This window comes from Lithobates pipiens, unplaced genomic scaffold (genome assembly GCF_037356315.1).
Source record: "Lithobates pipiens isolate NorthernLeopardFrog02 unplaced genomic scaffold, aLitPip1_a1.2 Scaffold_28, whole genome shotgun sequence".
In the NCBI taxonomy this organism is placed as follows: Eukaryota; Metazoa; Chordata; class Amphibia; order Anura; family Ranidae; genus Lithobates; species Lithobates pipiens.
Genome location: NW_027507789.1, coordinates 225,615,092 through 225,642,547, shown reverse-complemented (window position 1 = coordinate 225,642,547; position 27,456 = coordinate 225,615,092). Strand labels below are relative to the sequence as shown.

At 49.5% G+C, this 27,456-nt stretch overlaps 1 protein-coding gene across 1 annotated transcript in view; it reads right to left on the bottom strand.

Annotated features, from left to right (window-relative positions):
* LOC143934817 (phosphatidylinositol 3,4,5-trisphosphate-dependent Rac exchanger 1 protein-like) overlaps nucleotides 1–15,979 on the bottom strand; it is a 52,659-nt gene extending 36,680 nt beyond the window's left edge. Inside the window, exons 1-4 of the mRNA XM_077458437.1 lie at nucleotides 15,853–15,979; nucleotides 6,017–6,139; nucleotides 4,224–4,328; nucleotides 434–532 (exon numbers count right to left, since the gene is read on the bottom strand). Coding sequence (XP_077314563.1) covers nucleotides 434–532; nucleotides 4,224–4,265 — 141 coding nt within the window. The 5' untranslated portion in view covers nucleotides 4,266–4,328; nucleotides 6,017–6,139; nucleotides 15,853–15,979. The remainder of the gene's footprint in view (nucleotides 1–433; nucleotides 533–4,223; nucleotides 4,329–6,016; nucleotides 6,140–15,852) is intronic.
* Nucleotides 15,980–27,456: the final 11,477 nt, after the last annotated feature.

Sequence of the window (27,456 nt, the reverse complement as noted above, 5' to 3'; positions counted from 1 at the left end):
GGATGGAAGAAGAGGGGTGACCACACTGGAGGCTCAGCTATGACAGGATGGAAGAAGAGGGGTGACCACATTGGAGGCTAAGCTATGAAATGATGGAAGAAGAGGGGTGACCACACTGGAGGCTCAGCTATGACATGATGGAAGAAGAGGGGTGACCACACTGGGGGCTCAGCTATGATATGGTGGAAGAAGAGGGGTGACCACACTGGGGGCTCAGCTATGACATGATGGATGGAGAGGGGTGACCACACTGGGGGCTCAGCTATGACATGATGGAAGAAGAGAGGTGACCACACTGGGGGCTCAGCTAAGATATGGTGGAAGAAGAGGGGTGACCACACTGGAGGCTCAGCTATGACATGGTGGAAGAAGAAGAGGGGTGACCACACTCAGCATTTCTGGAGACACGGGGGACACAGACGAGACCGAATACCTTTAGCAGTAGCGGGTACTTGCAGATCCTCTGGATGGGGGTGAGCAGATAACCCTCCAATGGGATGTCCGTCTTCCGTCCTCCCAGCAACATGCAGCTCTGAAATAACAAGTCAAGGTAATGAGAAAAAGCGCAGTGGGTGGGATTACACAGAGACAAACTGATCAATCAGAATACACCTCTCACTGTCGCTATGAAAGGGGGAGGAGCCCTAGATACAACACATCCAGAAAGTATTCACAGCACTTCACTTTTTCCACATTTTATTTGAAAGCCTTATTCAAAAAATGGATTCAATTCATTATCTTCAAAATTCTACAAACAATCCCCCATAATGACAACGTGAGAGAAGATTGTTTGAAATCTTTTAAAATTAAAAAACAAAGAAAATCCCATGTACAGAAGTATCACAGGCTCCTCCCACGTACACAGAAGTATCACAGGCTCCTCCCACGTACACAGAAGTATCACAGGCTCCTCCCACGTACACAAGTATCACAGGCTCCTCCCACGTACACAAGTATCACAGGCTCCTCCCACGTACACAGAAGTATCACAGGCTCCTCCCACGTACACAGAAGTATCACAGGCTCCTCCCACGTACACAAGTATCACAGGCTCCTCCCACGTACAGAAGTATCACAGGCTCCTCCCACGTACAGAAGTATCACAGACTTCTCCCACGTACACAAGTATCACAGGCTCCTCCCATGTACACAAGTATCACAGGCTCCTCCCATGTACACAAGTATCACAGGCTCCTCCCATGTACACAAGTATCACAGGCTCCTCCCACGTACACAAGTATCACAGGCTCCTCCCTTTTTTCAGAAGTATCACAGGCTCCTCCCACGTACAGAAGTATCACAGGCTCCTCCCACGTACACAGAAGTATCACAGGCTCCTCCCACGTACACAAGTATCACAGGCTCCTCCCACGTACACAAGTATCACAGGCTCCTCCCACGTACACAAGTATCACAGGCTCCTCCCACGTACACAAGTATCACAGGCTCCTCCCGCGTACAGAAGTATCACAGGCTCCTCCCGCGTACAGAAGTATCACAGGCTCCTCCCACGTACAGAAGTATCACAGGCTCCTCCCACGTACAGAAGTATCACAGGCTCCTCCCGCGTACACAGAAGTATCACAGGCTCCTCCCGCGTACAGAAGTATCACAGGCTCCTCCCGCGTACAGAAGTATCACAGGCTCCTCCCGCGTACAGAAGTATCACAGGCTCCTCCCGCGTACAGAAGTATCACAGGCTCCTCCCACGTACACAAGTATCACAGGCTCCTCCCACGTACACAAGTATCACAGACTCCTCCCACGTACACAAGTATCACAGACTCCTCCCACGTACAGAAGTATCACAGGCTCCTCCCTTTTTCAGAAGTATCACAGGCTCCTCCCACATACACAAGTATCACAGGCTCCTCCCACGTACAGAAGTATCACAGGCTCCTCCCACGTACACAAGTATCACAGGCTCCTCCCACGTACACAAGTATCACAGGCTCCTCCCACGTACACAAGTATCACAGCCTTTGTCATGACACCCAACACTCAGTTCAGGCTCCTCCTTGTTCCATTGATCATCCTTGAGATGTTTCTACAACTTGATTGGAGGTCACCTGTGGTAAAGTCCGGTGATTGGACATGATTTGGAAAGGCACACACCTGTCTATAGAAGGTCCCACAGGTAACAGTGCATGTCAGAGCACAAAACAAGCCATGAAGACCAAGGAATTGTCTGTAGACCTCGGAGACAGGACTGTATGGAGGCACAGATCGGGGGAAGGGAACAGAAACACTGGGGGCTCAGTTAAGATATGGTGGAAGAAGAGGGGTGACCAGCCTGTGATACTTATGTACATGGGAGGAGCCTGTGATACTTAGGCACGTGGGAGGAGCCTGTGATACTTAGGCACGTGGGAGGAGCCTGTGATACTTATGTACGTGGGAGGAGCCTGTGATACTTATGTACATGGGAGGAGCCTGTGATACTTATGTACATGGGAGGAGCCTGTGATACTTATGTACGTGGGAGGAGCCTGTGATACTTATGTACGTGGGAGGAGCCTGTGATACTTATGTACGTGGGAGGAGCCTGTGATACTTAAGTGCGTGGGAGGAGCCTGTGATACTTGTGTACATGGGAGGAGCCTGTGATACTTATGTACATGGGAGGAGCCTGTGATACTTAGGCACGTGGGAGGAGCCTGTGATACTTAGGCACGTGGGAGGAGCCTGTGATACTTAGGCACGTGGGAGGAGCCTGTGATACTTAGGCACGTGGGAGGAGCCTGTGATACTTATGTACGTGGGAGGAGCCTGTGATACTTATGTACGTGGGAGGAGCCTGTGATACTTATGTACGTGGGAGGAGCCTGTGATACTTATGTACATGGGAGGAGCCTGTGATACTTATGTACGTGGGAGGAGCCTGTGATACTTATGTACGTGGGAGGAGCCTGTGATACTTATGTACGTGGGAGGAGCCTGTGATACTTAAGTGCGTGGGAGGAGCCTGTGATACTTATGTACGTGGGAGGAGCCTGTGATACTTAAGTGCGTGGGAGGAGCCTGTGATACTTGTGTACATGGGAGGAGCCTGTGATACTTGTGTACATGGGAGGAGCCTGTGATACTTATGTACATGGGAGGAGCCTGTGATACTTATGTACATGGGAGGAGCCTGTGATACTTATGTACATGGGAGGAGCCTGTGATACTTATGTACATGGGAGGAGCCTGTGATACTTATGTACATGGGAGGAGCCTGTGATACTTATGTACATGGGAGGAGCCTGTGATACTTATGTACATGGGAGGAGCCTGTGATACTTAAGTGCGTGGGAGGAGCCTGTGATACTTGTGTACATGGGAGGAGCCTGTGATACTTGTGTACATGGGAGGAGCCTGTGATACTTATGTACATGGGAGGAGCCTGTGATACTTATGTACATGGGAGGAGCCTGTGATACTTATGTACATGGGAGGAGCCTGTGATACTTATGTACGTGGGAGGAGCCTGTGATACTTATGTACGTGGGAGGAGCCTGTGATACTTAAGTGCGTGGGAGGAGCCTGTGATACTTGTGTACATGGGAGGAGCCTGTGATACTTGTGTACATGGGAGGAGCCTGTGATACTTATGTACATGGGAGGAGCCTGTGATACTTATGTACATGGGAGGAGCCTGTGATACTTATGTACATGGGAGGAGCCTGTGATACTTATGTACATGGGAGGAGCCTGTGATACTTGTGTACATGCTACTTTTTATTACTACTAATAAAAAAACTGGATAAAACAATATTAATAAACCAACTGATACTACTATTACTGTTATTAATAATAATACTACTAATAATAACAAACTGACTAATAATAATATCAATAATAAACCGACCTAGAATACTAAAAATAATACTAATACTGATAATATTAATACAAATAATAATAAAAGACACTAATAATAATACTAATAAAATGATGTAATGTCAATATATATATATATAAAAAAAAAATGACAAACATTGAAATAAACTAAAATAATAATCCTAATAATAACAATAATAATGACCAATAACAATATCATCATCATTTCAAAGGACCCATGAAAATGCCGCCAGTATGTTCCCCGGTCCTCGCTTCACCCCCTCGGATCCCTGTCAGGTTATACATCTCAGGATCATAGAACAGGAGGAAGCAGGCCCACCCCGGTGCACTGTGAGAAGCCTGCTGAAGGAAGAAGAAGGGAGGAGGAGTCAAAGTGAACTCACCAATAGGAAGGCTCGGACGTTGGGGACTTTGTTGAGCTCCATCAGTAATCTCAGCGCCTTCTCATGGTTGCTGCAATACCCCTCATACACGCAGAATCTCTCCTTCTGGGGGAAGAAAACAAACACAGGACACATGAAGAGGACTCTTCCATCGGGGCCCCTGCACTCACACAGCGCCGACATATACAGTAGGGCAGTACAAGTCTGGGTGTGCTTCCTGTGACAGGGTGACAACTCTCTGTCCTGTCACCTCATTCTGCTCCTGCGTTGTCACCCGTCACATGGCTTCCAATGGGGACCACAACCTAGAGGACCCGCCCACTGCATTGCATGTAAAGAGAAGTGTCTGCAAAGAGGCCGCAGGAGATCTGCAGCTCTGAGATGCAACAATGAAAAAAAAATTGAGACAATGATTTTGGGAATGGTGGGAATGGATGGATTTGGGGGGGGGGGGCATGCGGCTCTCACAATCGACTTACATTTTGCATTTCCTGGTCTCCTCCCCCTCATTAATATGGAAATGATAATAAATTAAACTCTTTTTATTACATTCCTTTTTTTTAGGTCCAGTGACATCATCACCGGGTCTCTGTGCTTCTCTATGCAATGCAGGCAGATCACGACTGGTGGGTGGAGCCAGCAGGGGGCTGTACAAAACGTCCTGATGTGTACAGTGCCGATGTGTACAACAACGTACCAATCCCTGTGCAGCGCCGGGACAAGGTTACCTAGATCCCAGGGTGAACATGCCACCCCCCCCCCCCCCCCACACCCCCCAAAAAAAACAATTGAGCACTAGTATGCATGATTGGAGAATCTACCTCCTGCTGAAATCCCCCCTCCCGGCACAAATTTACTTCCCCTAATATAAAAAATAACCCCCCCCCCCCCACCACCACAAATCCTCTACCCTTCAAATCCCTCAAGCTTCCACTTCAAGCACTCATCTCCCTCCCAGCACAAATACCACCCCTCCCCCCATTCCACTAACGCAAATCCTCCCCCTCCCAAATTCCCCTCCCCCTCTACCATAGCACAAACCCCCCAAATCCCCCCTCCTAGTGCAAATCCTCCCAGGACAAATCCCCCGATGGTGACAACAGTAGCCCCATGCCTACCTTATGTGTTGAAACACTTGCAGTTCTCATTGGAAGCCGTGGGACAGGGTGACAACGCAATTGTCAGAAAGGGACAGTGCGTTGTCACCCTTTAACAGGAAGTCCCTGAACAAGGACTATTCATTTAATTTTCTGATGGGGACATCATCAGCCCCATGCCTACATGATGTGTGTTGAGTCATTCTCTATTCTGAGCCCATGTGGCAGGGTGACAACCCAGGAGCACAATCGGGGGGACAGGGACAGAGCGTCGTCACCCTATAACAGGAAGTGCCCAAACAAGCACCTTTAATGGCATTTTCTAATTATGTGTGGAAATGGCCACTTGTAATCTCCATTGGAAGTCTGTGTGACGGGGTGACAACGCAAGAGCACAATCGGGGGAGAGGGACAGAGCGTTGTCACCCTGTAACAGGAAGTGCCTGACCAAGGACCTTCATGGCAGGATCACCAGGGATTATTTGCATGAAAGCTTCTCTCATCATTATCGGACTTTGGCGGTTTGGAAAGCGCAGAGATTTGTCAGCGGTGGGATTGCTTTCCCAGCACGTTGTGTAAAATGTGTGAGGGGCCGATAGGGGCCGATAGGGGCCGGCGAGGGCCGGAGATAAGCGGACGGCTCGGCCACCACACAGGAAGCTGCACAGCTGAGATAAGCAAAGAAAAGCCACTCACAAACTTCAGGAAGATGAGTCCCAGCTGGTGGTGGGACTGCGGCTCCGGCTGGAGAGCGCCCTCCAGTGACTCCAGGAACGCCCGGTGCACCTGCAGGATGTCCTCAATGTTGGAGAACAAAATCTGGGGGGAGAAAAACAAGACAACGTCAGATTTCCTGGAAACTACCTGCCGGGTCTACCGGGGCTTATCTCACTCAGCAGGGGGAGGGGGGAGCCTATGGGATATTAGGGGGGAGGCCTCAACTGTGGCCCCTGACATCACCAGAGGGCCCCACATAATGTTCAGTACATGAAATGCTGGAGAAGACTAAAGACACACTAAAGGAAATAATGCCCAGAGTAAGACACTTTGTAAAAGCTACATGTTTGGTTGGAGACTGGGGACATGCTACAGGTTAGGTTGGAGACTGGGGACATGCTACAGGTTAGGTTGGAGACTGGGGACATGCTACAGGTTAGGTTGGAGACTGGGGACATGCTACAGGTTAGGTTGGAGACTGGGGACATGCTACAGGTTAGGTTGGAGACTGGGGACATGCTACAGGTTAGGTTGGAGACTGGGGACATGCTACAGGTTAGGTTGGAGACTGGGGACATGCTACAGGTTAGGTAGGAGACTGGGGACATGCTAGAGGTTAGGTAGGAGACTGGGGACATGCTACAGGTTAGGTAGGAGACTGGGGACATGCTACAGGTTAGGTAGGAGACTGGGGACATGCTACAGGTTAGGTAGGAGACTGGGGACATGCTACAGGTTAGGTAGGAGACTGGGGACATGCTACAGGTTAGGTAGGAGACTGGGGACATGCTACAGGTTAGGCAGGAGACTGGGGACATGCTACAGGTTAGGCAGGAGACTGGGGACATGCTACAGGTTAGGCAGGAGACTGGGGACATGCTACAGGTTAGGCAGGAGACTGGGGACATGCTACAGGTTAGGTTGGAGACTGGGGAGATGCTGCAGGGTAGGGTTGGAGACTGGGGACATGCTACAGATTAGGTTGGAGACTGGGGACATGCTACAGATTAGGTTGGAGACTGGGGACATGCTACAGATTAGGTTGGAGACTGGGGACATGCTACAGGTTAGGTTGGAGACTGGGGACATGCTACAGATTAGGTTGGAGACCGGGGACATGCTACAGATTAGGTAGGAGACTGGGGACATGCTACAGATTAGGTTGGAGACTGGGGACATGCTACAGATTAGGTTGGAGACTGGGGACATGCTACAGGTTAGGTTGGAGACTGGGGACATGCTACAGGTTAGGTTGGAGACTGGGGACATGCTACAGGTTAGGTTGGAGACTGGGGACATGCTACAGATTAGGTTGGAGACTGGGGACATGCTACAGATTAGGTTGGAGACTGGGGACATGCTACAGATTAGGTTGGAGACTGGGGACATGCTACAGGTTAGGTTGGAGACTGGGGACATGCTACAGATTAGGTTGGAGACTGGGGACATGCTACAGGTTAGGTTGGAGACTGGGGACATGCTACAGATTAGGTTGGAGACTGGGGACATGCTACAGATTAGGTTGGAGACTGGGGACATGCTACAGGTTAGGTTGGAGACTGGGGACATGCTACAGATTAGGTTGGAGACCGGGGACATGCTACAGGTTTGGTCGGAGACTGGTGAGATGCTGCAGGGTAGGGTTGAAGACTGGGGAGATGCTACAGATTAGGTTGGAGACTGGCAACATGCTGCAGGTTATGTTGGAGACTGGGGACATGCTACAGGTTTGGTTGGAGACTAGAGACATGCTAGAGCAAGTAAGAAAAGTGTGACAATATTTTTAGGATAATTAGTGCTGGCCTTCACTTCTGGCCTACAAGAGATAGAGAGCATGACATCATTTTTAGGATGTGGTCATCAGTGGGGGTTTCATACTTGGTCTAGTGCAAGTGTGTAGAGTGTGACGTCACGTTGCTTGGTCTAGTGCAAGTATGTAGAGTGTGACGTCACGTTGCTTGGTCTAGTGCAAGTGGCAGCTCTCATTTCTAGCCTTGAGCAATTATGCAGAGTGTGACATCATTTTTAGGATGTGGTCATTAGTGGTGGCCTTCATACCTGACCTCAATCAAGTATACAGAGCGTGATGTCATTTTTAGGGTGTGGTCATCTGTGGTGGCCTTCACACTTTACCTAGAGTAAGTATGCAAAGTGTGACATTATTTTCTGGGATCATTAATGGTGGCCTTCAATGATGTATGGAGAGCATGACATCATTTTTAAGATGTGGTCATCAGTGGTGGCCTTCATACTCAACCTAGAGTAAGTATGCAGAGCGCGATGTCATGTTAAGGATTAAGACTGGTCATCAGTGGTGCCCTCCACATGTGGTCTAGTGCAACTATGCCGAAAAGTGGCGTCATGTTTCTTGGTTTAGTGCAGAGCATGAAGTCATTTTTTAAGATGTGGTCATCAGTGGTGACCTTCATTCTTGGCCTTGTGTAAGTGTGCAGAGCATGATGTGATGTTAAGAACGTGGTCACTGGTGGCCTTTGCACTTGGCCTACAGCAAGTATGCAGAGCACGACATAACTTTAACATGTGGTCTTCAATAGTAGCCTTCATACCCGACCTAGATCAAATATACAGAGCGTGACCTCAAATTTAGGATGCGGTAAACAGTGGTGGCCTTCATTCTTGGCCTAGTGCAAGTATGCAGAGCAGGAAGTCATTTTAAAGATGTGGTCATCAGTGGTGGCCTTCATTCCTGGCCTAGAGCAGGTATGCAGATGTGATGTCATGTTTGGGATGTGGTCATCAGTGGTGGCCTTCATGCTCTGCATACTTGCACTAGGCCAAGAATGAAGGCCACCACTGTTTACCGCATCCTAAATTTGAGGTCACGCTCTGTATAATTGATCTAGGTCGGGTATGAAGGCTACTATTGAGGACCACATGTTAAAGTTATGTCGTGCTCTGCATACTTGCACTAGGCCAAGAAAGAAGTCATTTTACAGATGTGGTCATCAGTGGTGGCCTTCATTTCTGGCCTAGAGCAGGTATGCAGATGTGACGTCATGTTTGGGATGTGGTCATCAGTGGTGACCTTCTTTCTTGGCCTAGTGCAAGTATGCAGAGCATGAAGTCATTTTACAGATGTGGTCATCAGTGGTGGCCTTCTTTCTTGGCCTAGAGCAGGTATGCAGATGTGACGTCATGTTTGGGATGTGGTCATCAGTGGTGACCTTCTTTCTTGGCCTAGTGCAAGTATGCAGAGCAGGAAGTCATTTTACAGATGTGGTCATCAGTGGTGGCCTTCATTCCTGGCCTAGAGCAGATGTGACATGTTTGGGATGTGGTCATCAGTGTTGGCCTTCACAGTTATGTCCTGACAGGTTCCCTTGATGTCCCTCATGATTCTCTAGGTCACACCCGGTTGGGCAGGGCCTGGGTAAAGCTCTTGTTCCCCCACCATGCCGGGACGATAGAGGCCTGGTGAACATTTCACACACTTTGCTGCTTTTCATGTGGCTCCAGGCCACGCTCCCAATAAAAGATTTACGCAGGGCGGCATTTCCTCTCCGGCCCGGCTTCATGAATGAGTCCTCAGTGTGCGGACACAGCTGAGGGGGTTAATACTCCGACTCTGGCAGAGAAAAGTCCCATTCTCCAGAGATACAATCCCCGCATCGCCTCAGCTGCTACACAACAAAGGCGCCTTGGTGCATGGCTCCGCCGTCAACAAAACGCCTTTCCCCCAAAAAGCATTCTACGCCAACACACTGAGGGGTCTGTCCGAGAGGAGCAATGTGGAGCAGGTGCATTGTGGGGCCGCAGCAAGCCATACACCAGGCCCATCAATAGGAGCCAAACATCTAGGAGGAAGCCCAGAAATGGTGACACGAGGATCCGATCTGAAATTAATTGTTTCCAGGAGGTTTAATAAACTGCTGATCGCAGCGTCCCCGCGCCAGCATGATAATCGCAGCCTTATGATACTGTGTGAAAGGCTCCGGTCACGCTGCGATTTATTTGTGTCTTTATGAAGAACGACCCAGAACCTCCAGAAGAATCATCTGCCTGTGCAGAAGTTAAACGGGGACTGACGATATACCATGGGTCACATGGAAGGGTAGTGCTAGGACCTCGGGACCGTCCTACTGGGGAATAGCAATGATTGGACAAGGGATCTGGATTCTGGGTGGACGGCTTCCCCCATTCCAAGGAGTTTCCATGGTTGGTCAGTGAGAGATTGGCGTGCCACACCGAAAGTTATCCATCCAGATATCGCCGTTTTCCAAAATGAGATCAATGGCTTTGCATGTTTCGGGGGTCAGACTACGCCCCTTCATTAGGGCCATAAGAATACAACCGAGTCCCGATGGAGCCCTTAGGAAGGGTTATTTCCCTGATTCCCAACATGAGATGAGCTTCATCAGGGCTCTTTTGTATTTTCGTAAACCTGATAAAGAGAGATTTGTCTGATCTCCAAAACGGCTTGCCGATAAAGCCAATACCAGGGCATCATCGGGGCTCTACTGTATTCTTGTAACCCTGATAAAGGGAGTGTTTTCCGATCTCCGAAACGTGTTGGCATTGTGATAAACCTTCATCAGGGCTCTATTGTATTCTTGTAACCCTGATAAAGAGAGATTTGTCTGATCTCCAAAACGGCTTGCCGATAAAGCCAATACCAGGGCATCATCGGGGCTCTACTGTATTCTTGTAACCCTGATAAAGGGAGCATTTCCCGATCTCTGAAACGTGTTGGCTTTGTGATAAACCTTCCTCAGGGCTCTATTGTATTCTTGTAACCCTGATAAAGAGAGATTTGTCTGATCTCCAAAACAGCTTGGCGATAAAGCCAATACCAGGGCATCATCGGGGCTCTACTGTATTCTTGTAACCCTGATAAAGGGAGTGTTGCCTGATCTCCGAAATGTGTTGGCTTTGTGATAAACCTTCATCAGGGCTCTACTGTATTCTTGTAACCCTGATAAAGGGCGTGTTGCCTGATCTCTGAAATATGTTGGCTTTTGATAAACCTTCAAAACTTCAGACTTATTTTGTATTCCTGAAATCCTGATAAAGGACAAGTTGTCCGATAACATTTTGGAACACCAGGGCCACATCAGGGCTCTATTGTATTCTTGTAATCCTGATAAAGGGAGTGTTGTCTGATCTCAAAACCTGTTGGCTTGGAAGCTAACACCAGGGCTTCATCGGGGCACTATTGTATTTCTGAAACCCTGATAAAAGGGGTGTTGTCCGATTCCAAAATGTGTTATCTTGGTGATAAAGCCAACACCTGAGCTTCATCAGGGCTCTTTTGTATTCTTGTAACTCTGAAAAAGGGGGAGTGTGGTCTGATTCCAAAGCGTCTTGTCTTCAAAATAAAGCCAACAGTAGGGCTTCATCAGGGCTCTATTGTATTCTTGCAACCCTGACGAAGGGTGTGTTGTCTGATCCAAAAACATGTTTGCTTGGTGATAAAGCCAACACTAGGGCTACATGAGGGCTCTTTTATAAGGCCTTACATGTTGTGGGGCCAGACAGTGCCCCTTCATCAGGGCTGCAAGAATACAGAAGAATCTGGGTGTGGCCCTGAGGAAGGGTTATTCCCCGATTCCCAACACGTGCTGGCTTGGTGGGCTTCACCAGGGCTCTCTTGTATTCTTTTAAGCCTGATAAAAGGGAGAGTTGTCTGATCCCAAAACGTGTTGGCTTGGTGATAAAGCCAAAACCAGGGCTCTACTGTATTCTTGTAACCCTGATAAAAGGGAGTGACGTCAGTTCCCAAAATGTGTTGGCTTGGTGACAAAGCCAACACCGGGGCTTCATTGTGTTCTTGTAACCCTGATAAGGGGAGAGTTGTCTGATCCCAAAAAGCATTGGCTTTAAAATAAAGCCAACACCAGGGCTTCTTCAAGACTCTGTAACCCCGATAAAGGGAGTGCTGTCGGTTCCCAAAACGTGTTGGATTGGCGATAAGACCAACACCAGGGCTTCATCAAGGCTCTATTGTACTTTTGTAACCCTAATAAAGGGAGTGTTGTCTGATCCCAAAGTATGTTGGCTTGGTGATAAAGCCAACACCAGGGCTTCATCAGGGCTTTATTGTGTTCTTGTAACCCTGAAAAACTGAGAGTTGTCTGATCCCAAAATGCATTGGCTTGAAAATAAAGCCAACACCGGGGATCCATTGGATTCTTGTAAGCCTGATAAAGGGAGAGTTGTCTGATCCCAAAACATGCTGGCTTGGTGATAAAGCCAACACCAGGGCTTAATCAGGGCTCTAGTGGATTCTTGTAACCCTGATAAAGGGAGAGTTGTCTGATCCCAAAACATGTTGGCTTGATAATAACGCCAACACCAGGGCTTAATCAGGGCTCTAGTGGATTCTTGTAACCCTGATAAAGGGAGAGTTGTCTGATCCCAAAACATGTTGGCTTGATAATAACGCCAACACCAGGGCTTAATCAGGGCTCTAGTGGATTCTTGTAACCCTGATAAAGGGAGAGTTGTCTGATCCCAAAACATGTTGGCTTGATAATAACGCCAACAGCAGGGCTTAATCAGGGCTCTAGTGGATTCTTGTAACCCTGATAAAGGGAGAGTTGTCTGATCACAAAACGTGTTGGCTTAGTGATAAAGTCTTTTATCTCATGTTGGAATAAATATTTCTCTGGATGTGAATCTTCAGTGTAGTGCCTCAATCTTAGACTCTCCCTTATACTGGCATCCCATTGAAGTTTAGTGCTGGAACCTCAGCCTGGCTCTCATGATAACAGAGGAATAAAGATGATTGGACGGGGTATCTGGATTCTGAGTGAGCAGCTGCTACATGCCAAAGAATTTCCACCGATTCTTGGGTTTGTTAATAGGAGGTCAAAGCGTCACACCTAATGTTACCCGTCCGGATATTCCAACACAAGATAAAATACTTTGTCATAAAGCCAACACGTTTTGGGGCTCAGGCAATGCCCTTTCAGCCGGGCTAGAAGAATACAACAGCCCTGATGTTGCCATGATAAAAGGGGGCGTTTTGTGATCACCAAGACATGAAGGGAAAGCCAACACCAAGGCTTCTTTAGGACTCTGTTGTATTCTTGTAGCACTGATAAAGGGGGGTGTTCTCTGATCCCCAAAACTGTATTAGCATGTTATAAAGCCAACAAAAGTGCTACATCAGGCCTCTGTTGTAAGCTTGCAGCCCTGGTAACGGGGGTGTTCTTTGACCCCCAAAAACATGCTGGCTTTGTGATAAAGACAACCCAATGGCTTCATCAGGGCTCTATTGTATTCTTTTATCCCTAATAGAGGGGTAGCTCTCTGATCCTAAAAACATGTTGGCTTTGTTATAAAGCCAACATCAGGGTTACATCGGGGCTCTGTTGTATTTTAGATCTGATAAAGGGGGTGTTCCCTAAAACATGTTGTTGTTGTGTTAAAACCAACACCAGAGCTTGTCTGTTGTATTCTTGTAGCCACGAAAAAAGAGGCCATTTCCTGATCTCCAAAACGTGTCGGCTTTGTGATAGAACCAACACCAGGGCTTCATCTGGGCTCCTCTGTATTCAAGTAGTCCTGATAAAGAGAACATTCCATAATCCCCAAAACATGTTGGCTTGGCAATAAAGCCAACATAAGGGTTTATTAGGGCTCTGATGTACTCTTGAAGATCTGATCATTTCTGTTTCCTGGGTTTGGCACTGAGATTGAAGCTCCATAGTGAAAGTTACAAATTTTTCTGAAAACGTCATCACAAAGTCAACACCTTTCGGGGTCAGACTATACACCCTTCATCGGGGCTACATCAAGGCTCTGTTGTATTTTGATGCCCTGATGAAGGAGGTGTTGTCTGACCCCGAAACGCGTTGGCTCCCGGATGACGTTTTTATCTCATTTTGGAATACATCCATTTCTGGACAACTCTCAGTGTGGAGCTTCATTCTCGGAGTCTCTCTAACACCGGGAACACATTAGATGTATGAGGAACAGAGGGAAGAGAAGTGGTACTGTGCAGAGTCCATACATACAGAATAAGAACAGATACCGAGAATTACACCCGACATACAGGACAAGAGAAGTAGTACTGTGCAGAGTCCATACATACAGAATAAGAACAGATACCGAGAATTACACCCGACATACGGGACAAGAAAAGTAGTACTGTGCAGAGTTCATACATACAGAATAAGAACAGATACCGAGAATTACACCCGACATACAGGACAAGAGAAGTAGTACTGTGCAGAGTTCATACATACAGAATAAGAACAGATACCGAGAATTACACCCGACATACAGGACAAGAGAAGTAGTACTGTGCAGAGTTCATACATACAGAATAAGAACAGATACCGAGAATTACACCCGACATACAGGACAAGAGAAGTGGTACTGTCCATACATACAGAACAGATACCGAGAATTAAACCCTACCCTGTGTCCAGCACTGACCCCCTCCCCCCATATACAGACTGCAGGGTGGCGGTGTCCCCCATCTGCTGGTATCACATGGTGACGTCTCCCTCCTGTGGGGCCCGGGGCCCCTGGTGTGGGAAATGATGGTGTGCACTCTAATCTGCCCCGTTATCAGGAGGAAGTGGAGGATTCTGGGACCTCCATTGTGTCCTCTGTTATTTCAGGAGGCGGCAGGGAAATCTCAGGGGCCCCTCGTCCTCTTATCCTTTCTCACACATTCCCTGGTGGTGGATGGCTGATCGGGGCTCCTGGACGGTCTCCTCCACCATCTTCTGCGGCTCAGTCTGACAGGAGGGGGACGTGGCCCTTCAGCAGCCTGGGGACCACATTTTGGATTTATCACATTGGAGACAGGCTGAGGATAAACCAGGATCTGTGATCTCTGAGATTATATGGGGGAGACTGCTATGTTAGAGCCAGAGGTCCAGAAGAGGCCACCAATGGCAGCCAGGGAGGTGGTATTTCATTAGAGGTCACTGTTAGGCTGGGTGAAGGTGGGAGCTCTCAGGACAGGTCAGGTCAAGGTGGGAGCTCTCAGGACAGGACAGGTCAAGGTGGGAGCTCTCAGGACAGGTCAGGTCAAGGTGGGAGCTCTCAGGACAGGACAGGTCAAGGTGGGAGCTCTCAGGACAGGACAGGTCAAGGTGGGAGCTCTCAGGACAGGACAGGTCAAGGTGGGAGCTCTCAGGACAGGTCAAGGTGGGAGCTCTCAGGACAGGACAAGGTGGGAGCTCTCAGGACAGGACAGGTCAAGGTGGGAGCTCTCAGGACAGGTCAGGTCAAGGTGGGAGCTCTCAGGACAGGTCAGGTCAAGGTGGGAGCTCTCAGGTCAGGTCAAGGTGGGAGCTCTCAGGTCAGGTCAAGGTGGGAGCTCTCAGGACAGGACAGGTCAAGGTGGGAGCTCTCAGGACAGGTCAGGTCAAGGTGGGAGCTCTCAGGACAGGTCAGGTCAAGGTGGGAGCTCTCAGGACAGGACAGGTCAAGGTGGGAGCTCTCAGGACAGGACAGGTCAAGGTGGGAGCTCTCAGGACAGGTCAGGTCAAGGTGGGAACTCTCAGGACAGGTCAAGGTGGGAACTCTCAGGACAGGTCAAGGTGGGAACTCTCAGGACAGGTCAAGGTGGGAACTCTCAGGACAGGTCAAGGTGGGAACTCTCAGGACAGGTCAAGGTGGGAACTCTCAGGACAGGTCAAGGTGGGAACTCTCAGGACAGGTCAAGGTGGGAACTCTCAGGACAGGTCAAGGTGGGAACTCTCAGGACAGGTCAAGGTGGGAACTCTCAGGACAGGTCAAGGTGGGAACTCTCAGGACAGGTCAAGGTGGGAACTCTCAGGACAGGTCAAGGTGGGAACTCTCAGGACCGGTAAAGGTGGGTACCCTCAGCTTACCTTGACATTCTCCTCGGAGATGCAACAATTCTCTGTCTTGTCCACTGCACTCTGCCGGATTCGGTGTAGAAAGGCCTGCACAGAGAAAAAATAGGTGGTTAGAGCCTGGCCTAAGCCATCATTTCAGCATCACCACAACAATGTTTCACCTCATATCTGTACAATCTCATCCCCACCCTGAAAATCACTTCCCCCAATCTATACAGACCCCGTCCTCTCCAATGGAGGACCAAATGCCTGGAAGTGTCCTAAGAGAATTTGGAGGTATCCTATAAGCATCATAAAGTGCCTGGAAGTGTCCTGGAACTGTCTAAATGTGTCCTGGAAGTTTCCGGGAAGCATCTGGGAGTGCCTTGACATGTCCTAGAAGTTTTTGGGAATATCCAGGAAGTATCTTAGAAGTGTCTAGAATTATCTAGAATTTTCTGGAAGAATCCTAGAAAAGTCTAGAAGTGTCTGAATATGTCTGGAAATGTGTGAAAATGTTGTAACGTGTCCAGGAAATATCTGGAAGTGCCTGGAAGGATTAATGTTCTGAAAGTGTCTGGAACTGTCTGAAAATGTCATGGAAGCTCTCCTTGCCCGGCCCGGTCAGTTTAGGTGGACGGCCATGTCTTGGTAGGTTTGCGGTTGTGCCACTCTTTCCATTTTCAGATGATGGATTGAACAGAGCTCCGTGAGATGATCAAAGCTTGGGAGATTTTTTTTTATAACCTGCTTTATACTTCTCCACAACTTTATCCCTGACCTGTCTGGTGTGTTCCTTGGCCTTCATGATGCTGTTTATTCACTAAGGTTCTCTAATAAACCTCTGGAGGCTTCACAGAACAGCTGCATTTATACTGAGATTAAATGACACACAGGTGGACTCTATTTACTAATTAGGTGACTTATGAAGGCAATTGGTTCCACTAGATTTTAGTTAGGGGTATCAGAGTAAAGGAGGCGCCATACAAATGGTCCCCCCACCCACACTTTTCACATATTTATGTGGATAGGGATGAGGGGAGAATGTGGATGTGGATGGGGATGAGGGGTATGGGGGTGTATGCGGAGGGGGGTGGAGATGGGGGCGTTATGTGGATGGGGATGAGGGTTATGTGGATGGGGATGAGGGTTATGTGGATGGGGATGAGAGGTAGGTGGATTGGTTTGTGGGGTTACGTGAATGGGGATGAGGGGTATGGGGGTGTATACGGATGGAAAATGTAGATGGGAATTGGGGGGTATATGGATGGGGATGTGGCTGAGGGTGTATGTGAAAGGGGATGTGGATGGAAATGGGGGTGGGGGTATGTGGATGGGGATGAGGGGTATGGTGGGGGTGCATACAGATGGAGAATGTGGAGGGAGATGAGGGGTATGGGGATGGGGATGAGGGGTATGGTGGGGGTGCATACAGATGGAGAATGTGGAGGGAGATGAGGGGTATGGGGATGGGGATGAGGGGTATGTGGATGGGGATGAGGGGTATGGGGGTGTATGCGGATGGAGAGTGTGGAGGGGGAATGAGGGGAATGTGGATGGGTATGGGGGGGGGGGTTATGTGGATGGGGATGAGGGGTATGTGGATGGGATTGGGGCGTTATGTGGATGGAGATGAGGGATATGGGGGTTTATGTGGAGGGGGATGGAGATATGTAGATGGGGAAGGGAGGGTTTGTGGAGTGCGATGAGGGGTATAGGGATTAGGGGGGTATGGGGAGGTATGTGGATGAGGGGTATGGGGAGGGGGATATGGGTCTATGTGGATAATGAGGATGGGGGTGTAGGTGGATGAGGGGTATTGGGGGTGTATACAGATGGGGATGTGGATAGAGATAGGGGGGTATGTGGATGGGTATGTGGATGGTGATAGGGGGGTATGTGGATGGGAATGATGGGTATGTGGATGGTGATAGGGGGGTATGTGGATGGGAATGATGGGTATGTGGATGGTGATAGGGGGGTATGTGGATGAGGGGGTATGGGGATTAGGGGGGTATGCGGAGGGTGATGAGGGGATTGGGGGTGTATGTGGATGAGGGGTATGGGGAGGGGGATATGGGTGTATGTGGCTAATGAGGATGGGGATGTGGATAGAGAAGGGAGGGTTTGTGGAGTGGGATGAGAGGTATGTGGAGGGGTATGGGTATGGGGAGGGGGGAAATGTTGATGGGGATGAGGGATATGGGGGTGTATGTGGATGGGGAAGGGAGGGTTTGTGGAGTGGGATTAAGGGTATAGGGATTAGGGGGGTATGCGGAGGGTGATGAGGGGACTGGAGTTGTATGTGGATAGAGATAGGGGGGTATGTGGATAATGAGGAGGGGGATATGGATAGAGATAGGGGGGTATGTGGATGGGAATGATGGGTATGTGGATGGTGATGGGGGGGGGTAGTGGAGTGGGATGAGGGGGGATAGGGATTAGGGGGGGGTATACAGAAGGGGGTGAGGATGGCCCCCGGTACACAGCGGGCGCGGAGCTGGTTTGCGCTTGGCACACAATATGAAATAATAATCATAATGTAGAAAAAAGCTTTTTGCAGAACAACCCCCCCCCCCCCCCCCGAGTAACCCCTCCCCCTCCTCTCTGATATAATTAAGAGCCTCTCACACAGCCACCGGCATCATTCTCCAACAATTACCTCCCACTTGGAGATGGAAATCCCCCTCCACTCACATCTCCAGCCCACCCCCCGCCGTCACTCACCCCATCCCACTACATTCATCATACACAGAGGTGATGTCTACACACTATATGACCAGAAGTATGGGGGACCCCCCTCCCAATGATGGAGTTCAGGTGTCTCCGGTGAAGGGTCCTGGTAATCCTCCATCATACGAAGACATTGGAGACAATTTTGCTCTTCCAGCCTTGTGGTAACAGTTTGGTGAAGACCCTTTTTGGTTCCCCCATACAAACATGGTATGACCAGTTTGGTGTGGAGGAACTCTAGTGGCCTGCACAGAGCCCTGACCTCATCCCTACTGGACACCTTTGGGATGAATTGGAATGCCGATTGTAAACCAGATCTTCTCCAACCCCCACCATGTAAAGCCCAATGATGAGGTCACTGCTACTTTTACAGCACAATATCTGGGTTTGTAAGGACTTTTGAAGCTCACAAATTGGATTTATTTCCTATGTGGCTATTGAGGAATATATTTAAATTAGTATTTTTTGTTTAAAGTCATCCACACATTGGGGGCAGGGAAGGGGGTCACTGACTGATATAGATGGAGATGATCCAGGTGCATCTGACAACTTTTACACAGGGGTAGGGTGGGGACCCCATATGTGTCCACTGCTACCCTCCGTCCAACAGGACATCAGACGGGTGACACATCCACTCTGCGAGGTGACAGAGACACTGGGTGTGTCCAGCACAAAGCTTTCCCAGAACACAGAGCAATGCCAGACCATATCATTGTGTACAGCGCAGGAAACCGACCACAACAACCACTTCAAGGCGAGATCTGAGCCAGCAACGAGCCTGAAGATGACCAGCACCATCCAAACGTGACCCACCAGCACCATCCAACTATGACCCGCACCTCCAAATTCTAAACCTGAGAGCGGGCGGCTCCTTCCAAATTCTCAGGCTGGGGACAAGAACAACCCGCACCTCTGAAATTCTGAGCCCGGAAAATAAAAAAAAGTGACCTGCACCTAACAAATTCTGAGCTAGAACATAGAAAGTGACCGGCACCTCGTAAATTCTGAGCCCGGGACTAGGAGAATAACGTGCACCTCAAAAACTATGAGCCCGGGACTAGAGCAACAACCTGAACCTCCCAAACTATGAGCCCGGGACTAGAGCAACAACCTGAACCTCCCAAACTCTGAGCCCGGGACTAGAGCAACAACCTGAACCTCCCAAACTCTGAGCCTGGGACTAGAGCAACAACCTGAACCTCCCAAACTCTGAGCCCGGGACTAGAGCAACAACCTGAACCTCCCAAACTATGAGCCCGGGACTAGGGCAACAACCTGAACCTCCCAAACTATGAGCCCGGGACTAGAGCAACAACCTGAACCTCCCAAACTATGAGCCCGGGACTAGAGCAACAACCTGAACCTCCCAAACTCTGAGCCCGGGACTAGAGCAACAACCTGAACCTCCCAAACTATGAGCCCGGGACTAGGGCAACAACCTGAACCTCCCAAACTATGAGCCCGGGACTAGAGCAACAACCTGAACCTCCCAAACTCTGAGCCTGGGACTAGAGCAACAACCTGAACCTCCCAAACTATGAGCCCGGGACTAGAGCAACAACCTGAACCTCCCAAACTCTGAGCCCGGGACTAGAGCAACAACCTGAACCTCCCAAACTCTGAGCCCGGGACTAGGGCAACAACCTGAACCTCCCAAACTATGAGCCCGGGACTAGAGCAACAACCTGAACCTCCCAAACTCTGAGCCCGGGAAAAGAGCAACAACCTGAACCTCCCAAACTCTGAGCCCGGGACTAGAGCAACAACCTGAACCTCCCAAACTCTGAGCCCGGGACTAGAGCAACAACCTGAACCTCCCAAACTCTGAGCCTGGGACTAGAGCAACAACCTGAACCTCCCAAACTCTGAGCCCGGGACTAGAGCAACAACCTGAACCTCCCAAACTATGAGCCCGGGACTAGAGCAACAACCTGAACCTCCCAAACTCTGAGCCCGGGACTAGAGCAACAACCTGAACCTCCCAAACTATGAGCCCGGGACTAGAGCAACAACCTGAACCTCCCAAACTCTGAGCCCGGGACTAGAGCAACAACCTGAACCTCCCAAACTATGAGCCCGGGACTAGGGCAACAACCTGAACCTCCCAAACTATGAGCCCGGGACTAGAGCAACAACCTGAACCTCCCAAACTCTGAGCCTGGGACTAGAGCAACAACCTGAACCTCCCAAACTATGAGCCCGGGACTAGAGCAACAACCTGAACCTCCCAAACTCTGAGCCCGGGACTAGAGCAACAACCTGAACCTCCCAAACTCTGAGCCCGGGACTAGGGCAACAACCTGAACCTCCCAAACTATGAGCCCGGGACTAGAGCAACAACCTGAACCTCCCAAACTCTGAGCCCGGGAAAAGAGCAACAACCTGAACCTCCCAAACTCTGAGCCCGGGACTAGAGCAACAACCTGAACCTCCCAAACTCTGAGCCTGGGACTAGAGCAACAACCTGAACCTCCCAAACTCTGAGCCCGGGACTAGAGCAACAACCTGAACCTCCCAAACTCTGAGCCCGGGACTAGAGCAACAACCTGAACCTCCCAAACTCTGAGCCCGGGACTAGAGCAACAACCTGAACCTCCCAAACTATGAGCCTGGGACAAGGAGAGTGACCTGCACCTCCCAAATTCTGATCCCAGGACAACTCCCAAATTCTTAGCCAGGACAAGGAGAATTACCTGAACCTCCCAAATTCCGAGCCCAGAACAAGGAAAATTACTGGCACCTCTAAATTCTGAGCCGGAACATGGAGAATGACCTGCACCTCCCAAATTCTGAGCCAGAACATAAAAAGCGACCTGCAACTCCTAAATTCTGAGCCCGGGACAAAGAGAATGACTTGCACCTCCCAAATTCTGAGCCCTGGAGAAGTTGGCATTAAATCTCCCTGATCAATGACCCGTGAATTTCTCAGGCCTTAGATCAGTACGTTGCTCAAACCTTAGGCCAGTACGTTCCTCAGACCTTAGACCAGTACGTTCCTCAGACCTTAGACCAGTACGTTCCTCAGACCTTAGACCAGTACGTTCCTCAGACGTTAGACCAGTACGTTCCTCAGACCTTAGACCAGTACGTTCCTCAGACCTTAGACCAGTACGTTCCTCAGACCTTAGACCAGTACGTTCCTCAGACCTTAGACCAGTACGTTCCTCAGACCTTAGACCAGTACGTTCCTCAGACCTTAGACCAGTACGTTCCTCAGACCTTAGACCAGTACGTTCCTCAGACCTTAGACCAGTACGTTCCTCAGACCTTAGACCAGTACGTTCCTCAGACCTTAGACCAGTACGTTCCTCAGACCTTAGACCAGTACGTTCCTCAGACCTTAGATCAGTACGTTCCTCAGACCTTAGATCAGTACGTTCCTCAGACCTTAGACCAGTACGTTCCTCAGACCTTAGACCAGTACGTTCCTCAGACCTTAGATCAGTACGTTCCTCAGACCTTAGACCAGTACGTTCCTCAGACCTTAGACCAGTACGTTCCTCAGACCTTAGACCAGTACGTTCCTCAGACCTTAGACCAGTACGTTCCTCAGACCTTAGACCAGTATGTTGCCCAGGTCTTAGAACCGTATGTTCCTCAGTCCTTAGACCCGTACATCCTTCAGGCCTTAGACCAGTACGCCCCTCAGGCCAGAGACCATATGTTCCTCAGGCCTTAGATCCGTACGTTCCTCAGGCCTTACACTAGTTTGTTCCTCAGGCCTTACACTAGTTTGTTCCTCAGGCCTTACACTAGTATGTTCCTCAACCCTTAGACCTATATGTACCTCACGCCTTACATCAGTACGTACCTCAGACCTTACACCAGTAAGTTGCTCAGATCTTAGACCTGTACCATCCTCAAACCTTAAAGCTGTATGTTCCTCAGGCCTTAGACCTGTACACGTCTCAGACTATAGACCTGTACATTCCTCGGGCCATACACCAGTACATTCCTCAGGCCTTAGACCCGTATGCTCCTCAGACCTGTACATTCTTCAGGCCTTACACCAGTACGTCCCTCAGTCCTAAGACCCATATGTTCCTCAGGCCTTAGACCCGTACATTTCTCAGGCCTTCGAGCCCAAGTTCTTTCAATAATCAAGGCTCAGCACCACATGTGTGTTACCTGGGGTGGTCTTCATGCAAATACAGCCTTCAGACTGAAATACCCCCATCAAGACATACTGATATTTGCATAACCCCTCTCACTGCTTACCTCAGAGCTGAGTGCTCTTGAGAGGAGTACTGAGGCAGGGTGCTGTGATGGTACCAGAAAGCCATGTACAGCCCCCCTGCCGGCCCCTCCCACCAGCCAGGATCTGGCTGCACTGCATAGAGAAACACAGGGACCCAGTGACGATGTCACTTAGTCTGAAATAAGGAATGTAATGAAAATGGAAAGGTTTTATTTAATGTCGTCAGCATGTTGACGAGGGAGGGAACCAGGGAAAGGAAATAATAAGTGGATTAAACATCAGCTTCCAGAAAGAGAAATAGAAAACCCATTAGAGCGGTTGCTATGGACACCGTCGCTGATTCCTTCATATTGGTGTAAAAATAAGCCACAGTGTCGGCCTGGTGTGATTTTATGACAGGTAATTGCTATATGGAATTCTTCAGGTAGAAGAAAATGGAGGGATCTGGGTCCCAGAGAAGTGCTTTCATCCATCTTCTCATGGGAGTGCTCCGAGCAATGGAGGCATGCCTAGTCATTGGGAGCACCAACAAGTTCCCCCGAGCACCGCTCATTTCACAGCACTAATAAAATAAACTGGAAATCTCTGAATATTCAGAGTACTGGGAGTACCCCCTTTTCTCTCACCCCTACATGCTCCCATCGGATGCCCCTGGCACAGCACACAGGGGTCGCCTCTCTCCATCCAGCTGTGTGAAATATTTCTTGGCGTCACAGGCTGCGGGTGAACAGCTGCTGGAACAATGGGGGCATTAAGCAGACGTCACAGCACTTGTTTTTTTCCTGAATGTCAGAAGCAGAGAGCAGATTCCCGCTGACAGGAATGAGATTTTAGGAAGTTCTGGACCAGAAATGGCGCTCGGCGAGCCCTCCGCCCGTACTCCGCTGCTGCAGAAAAGTTTTCCCAACCAAGCTCAAAGCCCAATTCAGGTTTTTATTTTATAACTGTAATAGTCTGCATAGACATAAATGAATAAGCTGCTGCTAATATACCCTGTGTTGGCTGGCAGCACCTTGGAGAGTCAGACCTCTGCTCTCACACCCAGGTCTTCAGTCGGATATGCCCCCCCCCCCCGCACACTGCTCCAATCAGAAGTACTCTACCTCATTGAGCTGGGCTGCTGATTGGAGCAGTGTGACCAATGGAAACCCCAGTGTGAGAGCAGAGGTCTGACTCTCCAAGGTGCTGGCAACACAGGGTATATAATAACCCTTGTTGCATCACATTTGTTACTGTATATGCAGCATGATTGGATTACAGTAATACAAAATGTTTCATTGGGCTTTACAGATTGCTTCCTGTTTTTTTTTTGTAGATGATGAATATAAGAAGTTTTAAATCCTGGTCAGTCCACACAGATAAGTGGGTTCAAATATGAAAAAATAAAAGTAAGCTGCAGGTTGAATCCCTGTTCCCTTTTCAATATATGTAATTTGTGAAGAATTTGTGATTAATTTCTACCAGCAAGCTGGAGAATCTTTACAAGTGATGCTACATAGAGGTTCTGCACTTCCAGTGCTGTCCAGTTCATTATCTCTACACTAATCAGTTACCTGTGTATTCCTCAGGCCTCAGACCCGTATGTTCCTCAGGCCTCAGACCCGTACGTTCCTCAGGCCTCGGACCCGTACGTTCCTTAGACCTGCAAGTTCCTCAGACCAATACATTCCTAAGTTTCTCAGACACATAGACCCATATGTTCCTCAGGCCTTAAACCTGTACATTCCTCAGACCTTGGACGAGTACCTTCCTCAGACCTTGGACGAGTACCTTCCTCAGACCTTGGACGAGTATCTTCCTCAGACTCGTACGTTCCTCAGACCTTGGACCAGTGCGTTCCTCAGACCTTGGACCAGTGCGTTCCTCAGACCTTGGACCAGTGCCTTCCTCAGACCTTGGACCAGTGCCTTCCTCAGACCTTGGACCAGTGCCTTCCTCAGACCTTGGACCAGTGCCTTCCTCAGACCTTGGACCAGTGCCTTCCTCAGACCTTGGACCAGTGCCTTCCTCAGACCTTGGACCAGTGCCTTCCTCAGACCTTGGACCAGTGCCTTCCTCAGACCTTGGACCAGTGCCTTCCTCAGACCTTGGACCAGTGCCTTCCTCAGACCTTGGACCAGTGCCTTCCTCAGACCTTGGACCAGTGCCTTCCTCAGACCTTGGACCAGTGCCTTCCTCAGACCTTGGACCAGTGCCTTCCTCAGACCTTGGACCAGTGCCTTCCTCAGACCTTGGACCAGTGCCTTCCTCAGACCTTGGACCAGTGCCTTCCTCAGACCTTGGACCAGAGGGTTCCGCAGACCTTGGACCAGAGGGTTCCGCAGACTTTAGACCTGAGGGTTCCGCAGACCTTAGACCTGTACATTTCTCAGACCTTGGACCAGTGCGTTCCTCAGACCTTGGACCAGTGCGTTCCTCAGACCTTGGACCAGTGCGTTCCTCAGACCTTGGACCAGTGCGTTCCTCAGATCTTGGACCAGTGCGTTCCTCAGACCTTGGACCAGTGCCTTCCTCAGACCTTGGACCAGTGCCTTCCTCAGACCTTGGACCAGAGGGTTCCGCAGACCTTGGACCAGAGGGTTCCGCAGACTTTAGACCTGAGGGTTCCGCAGACCTTAGACCTGTACATTTCTCAGACCTTGGACCAGTGCGTTCCTCAGATCTTGGACCAGTGCGTTCCTCAGATCTTGGACCAGTGCCTTCCTCAGACCTTGGACCAGTGCCTTCCTCAGACCTTGGACCAGTGCCTTCCTCAGACCTTGGACCAGTGCCTTCCTCAGACCTTGGACCAGTGCCTTCCTCAGACCTTGGACCAGTGCCTTCCTCAGACCTTGGACCAGTGCCTTCCTCAGACCAGTATGTACTTCAGATCTTAGCCCCGTACATACATTAATCAGTCACCTTGAGCGATATTCTAACCCGGGGGGGGGGGGTTGCTTATGAAGATGATTAAACAGCCAGCCAGCAATGCACAGATAATAATGGGGGGGGGGGGCATAATGTCAGAAGGAACCCCTCCTGGGTGGTCTCTTCCAGAAGCATGAAAGACAGAACCCGGCGTCACTCAGCGTCTGGACAGCTCCGTGGTGAATAGAGCCAAACTCCCGCCGACCTGGGGGTACAATGCAGCCAAAAAGGCAGAACTAATGGAGGAAATCTTCAGATTCCAGACATCACCAGGAAGGCTGTGATTGGCTGTCACCAGGAACACAGACATTGTTCTTTCATCCTCATCCTGCACCCCTCCCCCACACTGACAAAGATGTCTTTTATCGATGTATGAACACACTGACACTGCGTTCTCTTGGCAGTAACAATGTAGATCCTCCAGCTGTGCTCATCCTTCCATCCTTCCATCACCATCCAGAGGAAACCGCACTGCTCACACTTCTCCATTTATCATCGGCCTGCGGTCAGCACATCCTGCAGAAGAGAGAGAACTGCGATATTGCTGCTCCGTACACCGACATTTCACTGATCAGAGGAAGAGGGGGCTGCTGATTGGTTCTTCTGGATCATTAATAAGTAGACTTGACAGTTTATCACAATGTCAATTAGTTACATTGTATCACTATACAGACAGTGACCATCACTCCCACTCTCCGCCTCCTCATCAGTCAGTGCCCCGCCTCATTATTAGTCAGTGCTCCTCCTCCTCATTATTAGTCAGTGCCCCGCCTCCTCATTATTAGTCAGTACCCCACCTCCTCATTATTAGTCAGTGCTCCGCCTGATTATTTGTCACAGTGACAAATAATGTGAAGGAAGAGTACACCCCCTCCCCCCCAATCTTCTCATCTCCATAATACGATTGGGATACGGGGGGAGTTCTGTAGTCTACAAAGATACCTGGGAACAATGTGATTGATAACTTCCTGCGCTCACCGTTATCCACTCCCAAGATTTCTGGCAGGATCAACAGGTATTTTTGCACTTATTGACAAAATATAATAAAACAAACATTTTCATAGGTCTATTTAACAGACCAATAAGGAGAAAATAACAAATTTTCTTACTAAAGTGGGTAAGGGTCTGGTAAGGTTTGACTTCTGTGACAATGCCCCCCCCCATTTCTTCTATGGGGGGGTCACAGGGGCAGGAAGTGAGGGAAAATCCTCCCGATGGGGTCACAGGGGCAGGAAGTGAGGGAAAATCCTCCCGATGGGGTCACAGGGGCAGGAAGTGAGGGAAAATCCTCCCAATGGGATCACAGGGGATTATAACATTTTGTGTACAGCTTTTCCCCGGCTGGTTTCTGGCCTCCCGCCGGCCATTCAGTGGATTATCGAAAGCAGAAGATTGGCGCTCTCAGACGTGGGAGGATCTGCGTTTACCGCTTCCCTCATCCGCGGGTTACATACAGAAGAAAGCCAATAATTGGGTCTCGTACGTCACAGCAACAGCCCTGAAATAGACAATAATAATCATATATTAAGAATGGTACAAGCGGTACCAGAAAATAATGGTGGGCGCTTTATCGTCACAGCGCAAAGGCGATAAACCGCCTGACACAATGGAAGCTAATTCCGCGGAAGCCGCCTCTGATCGCTCTTATGAAAAATAATAATATTAGGAATAATGAAGTGCTGTCAGCTTTCACCGAGGACGAGCGCAGGAGGAGGCGCAACGGCGCGTGCCGACCGCTCTGCGCAGACCAGAAAGCGCAGTCTGCTCCGATCATAAAACAAGACGATTGTCTGAAGTTT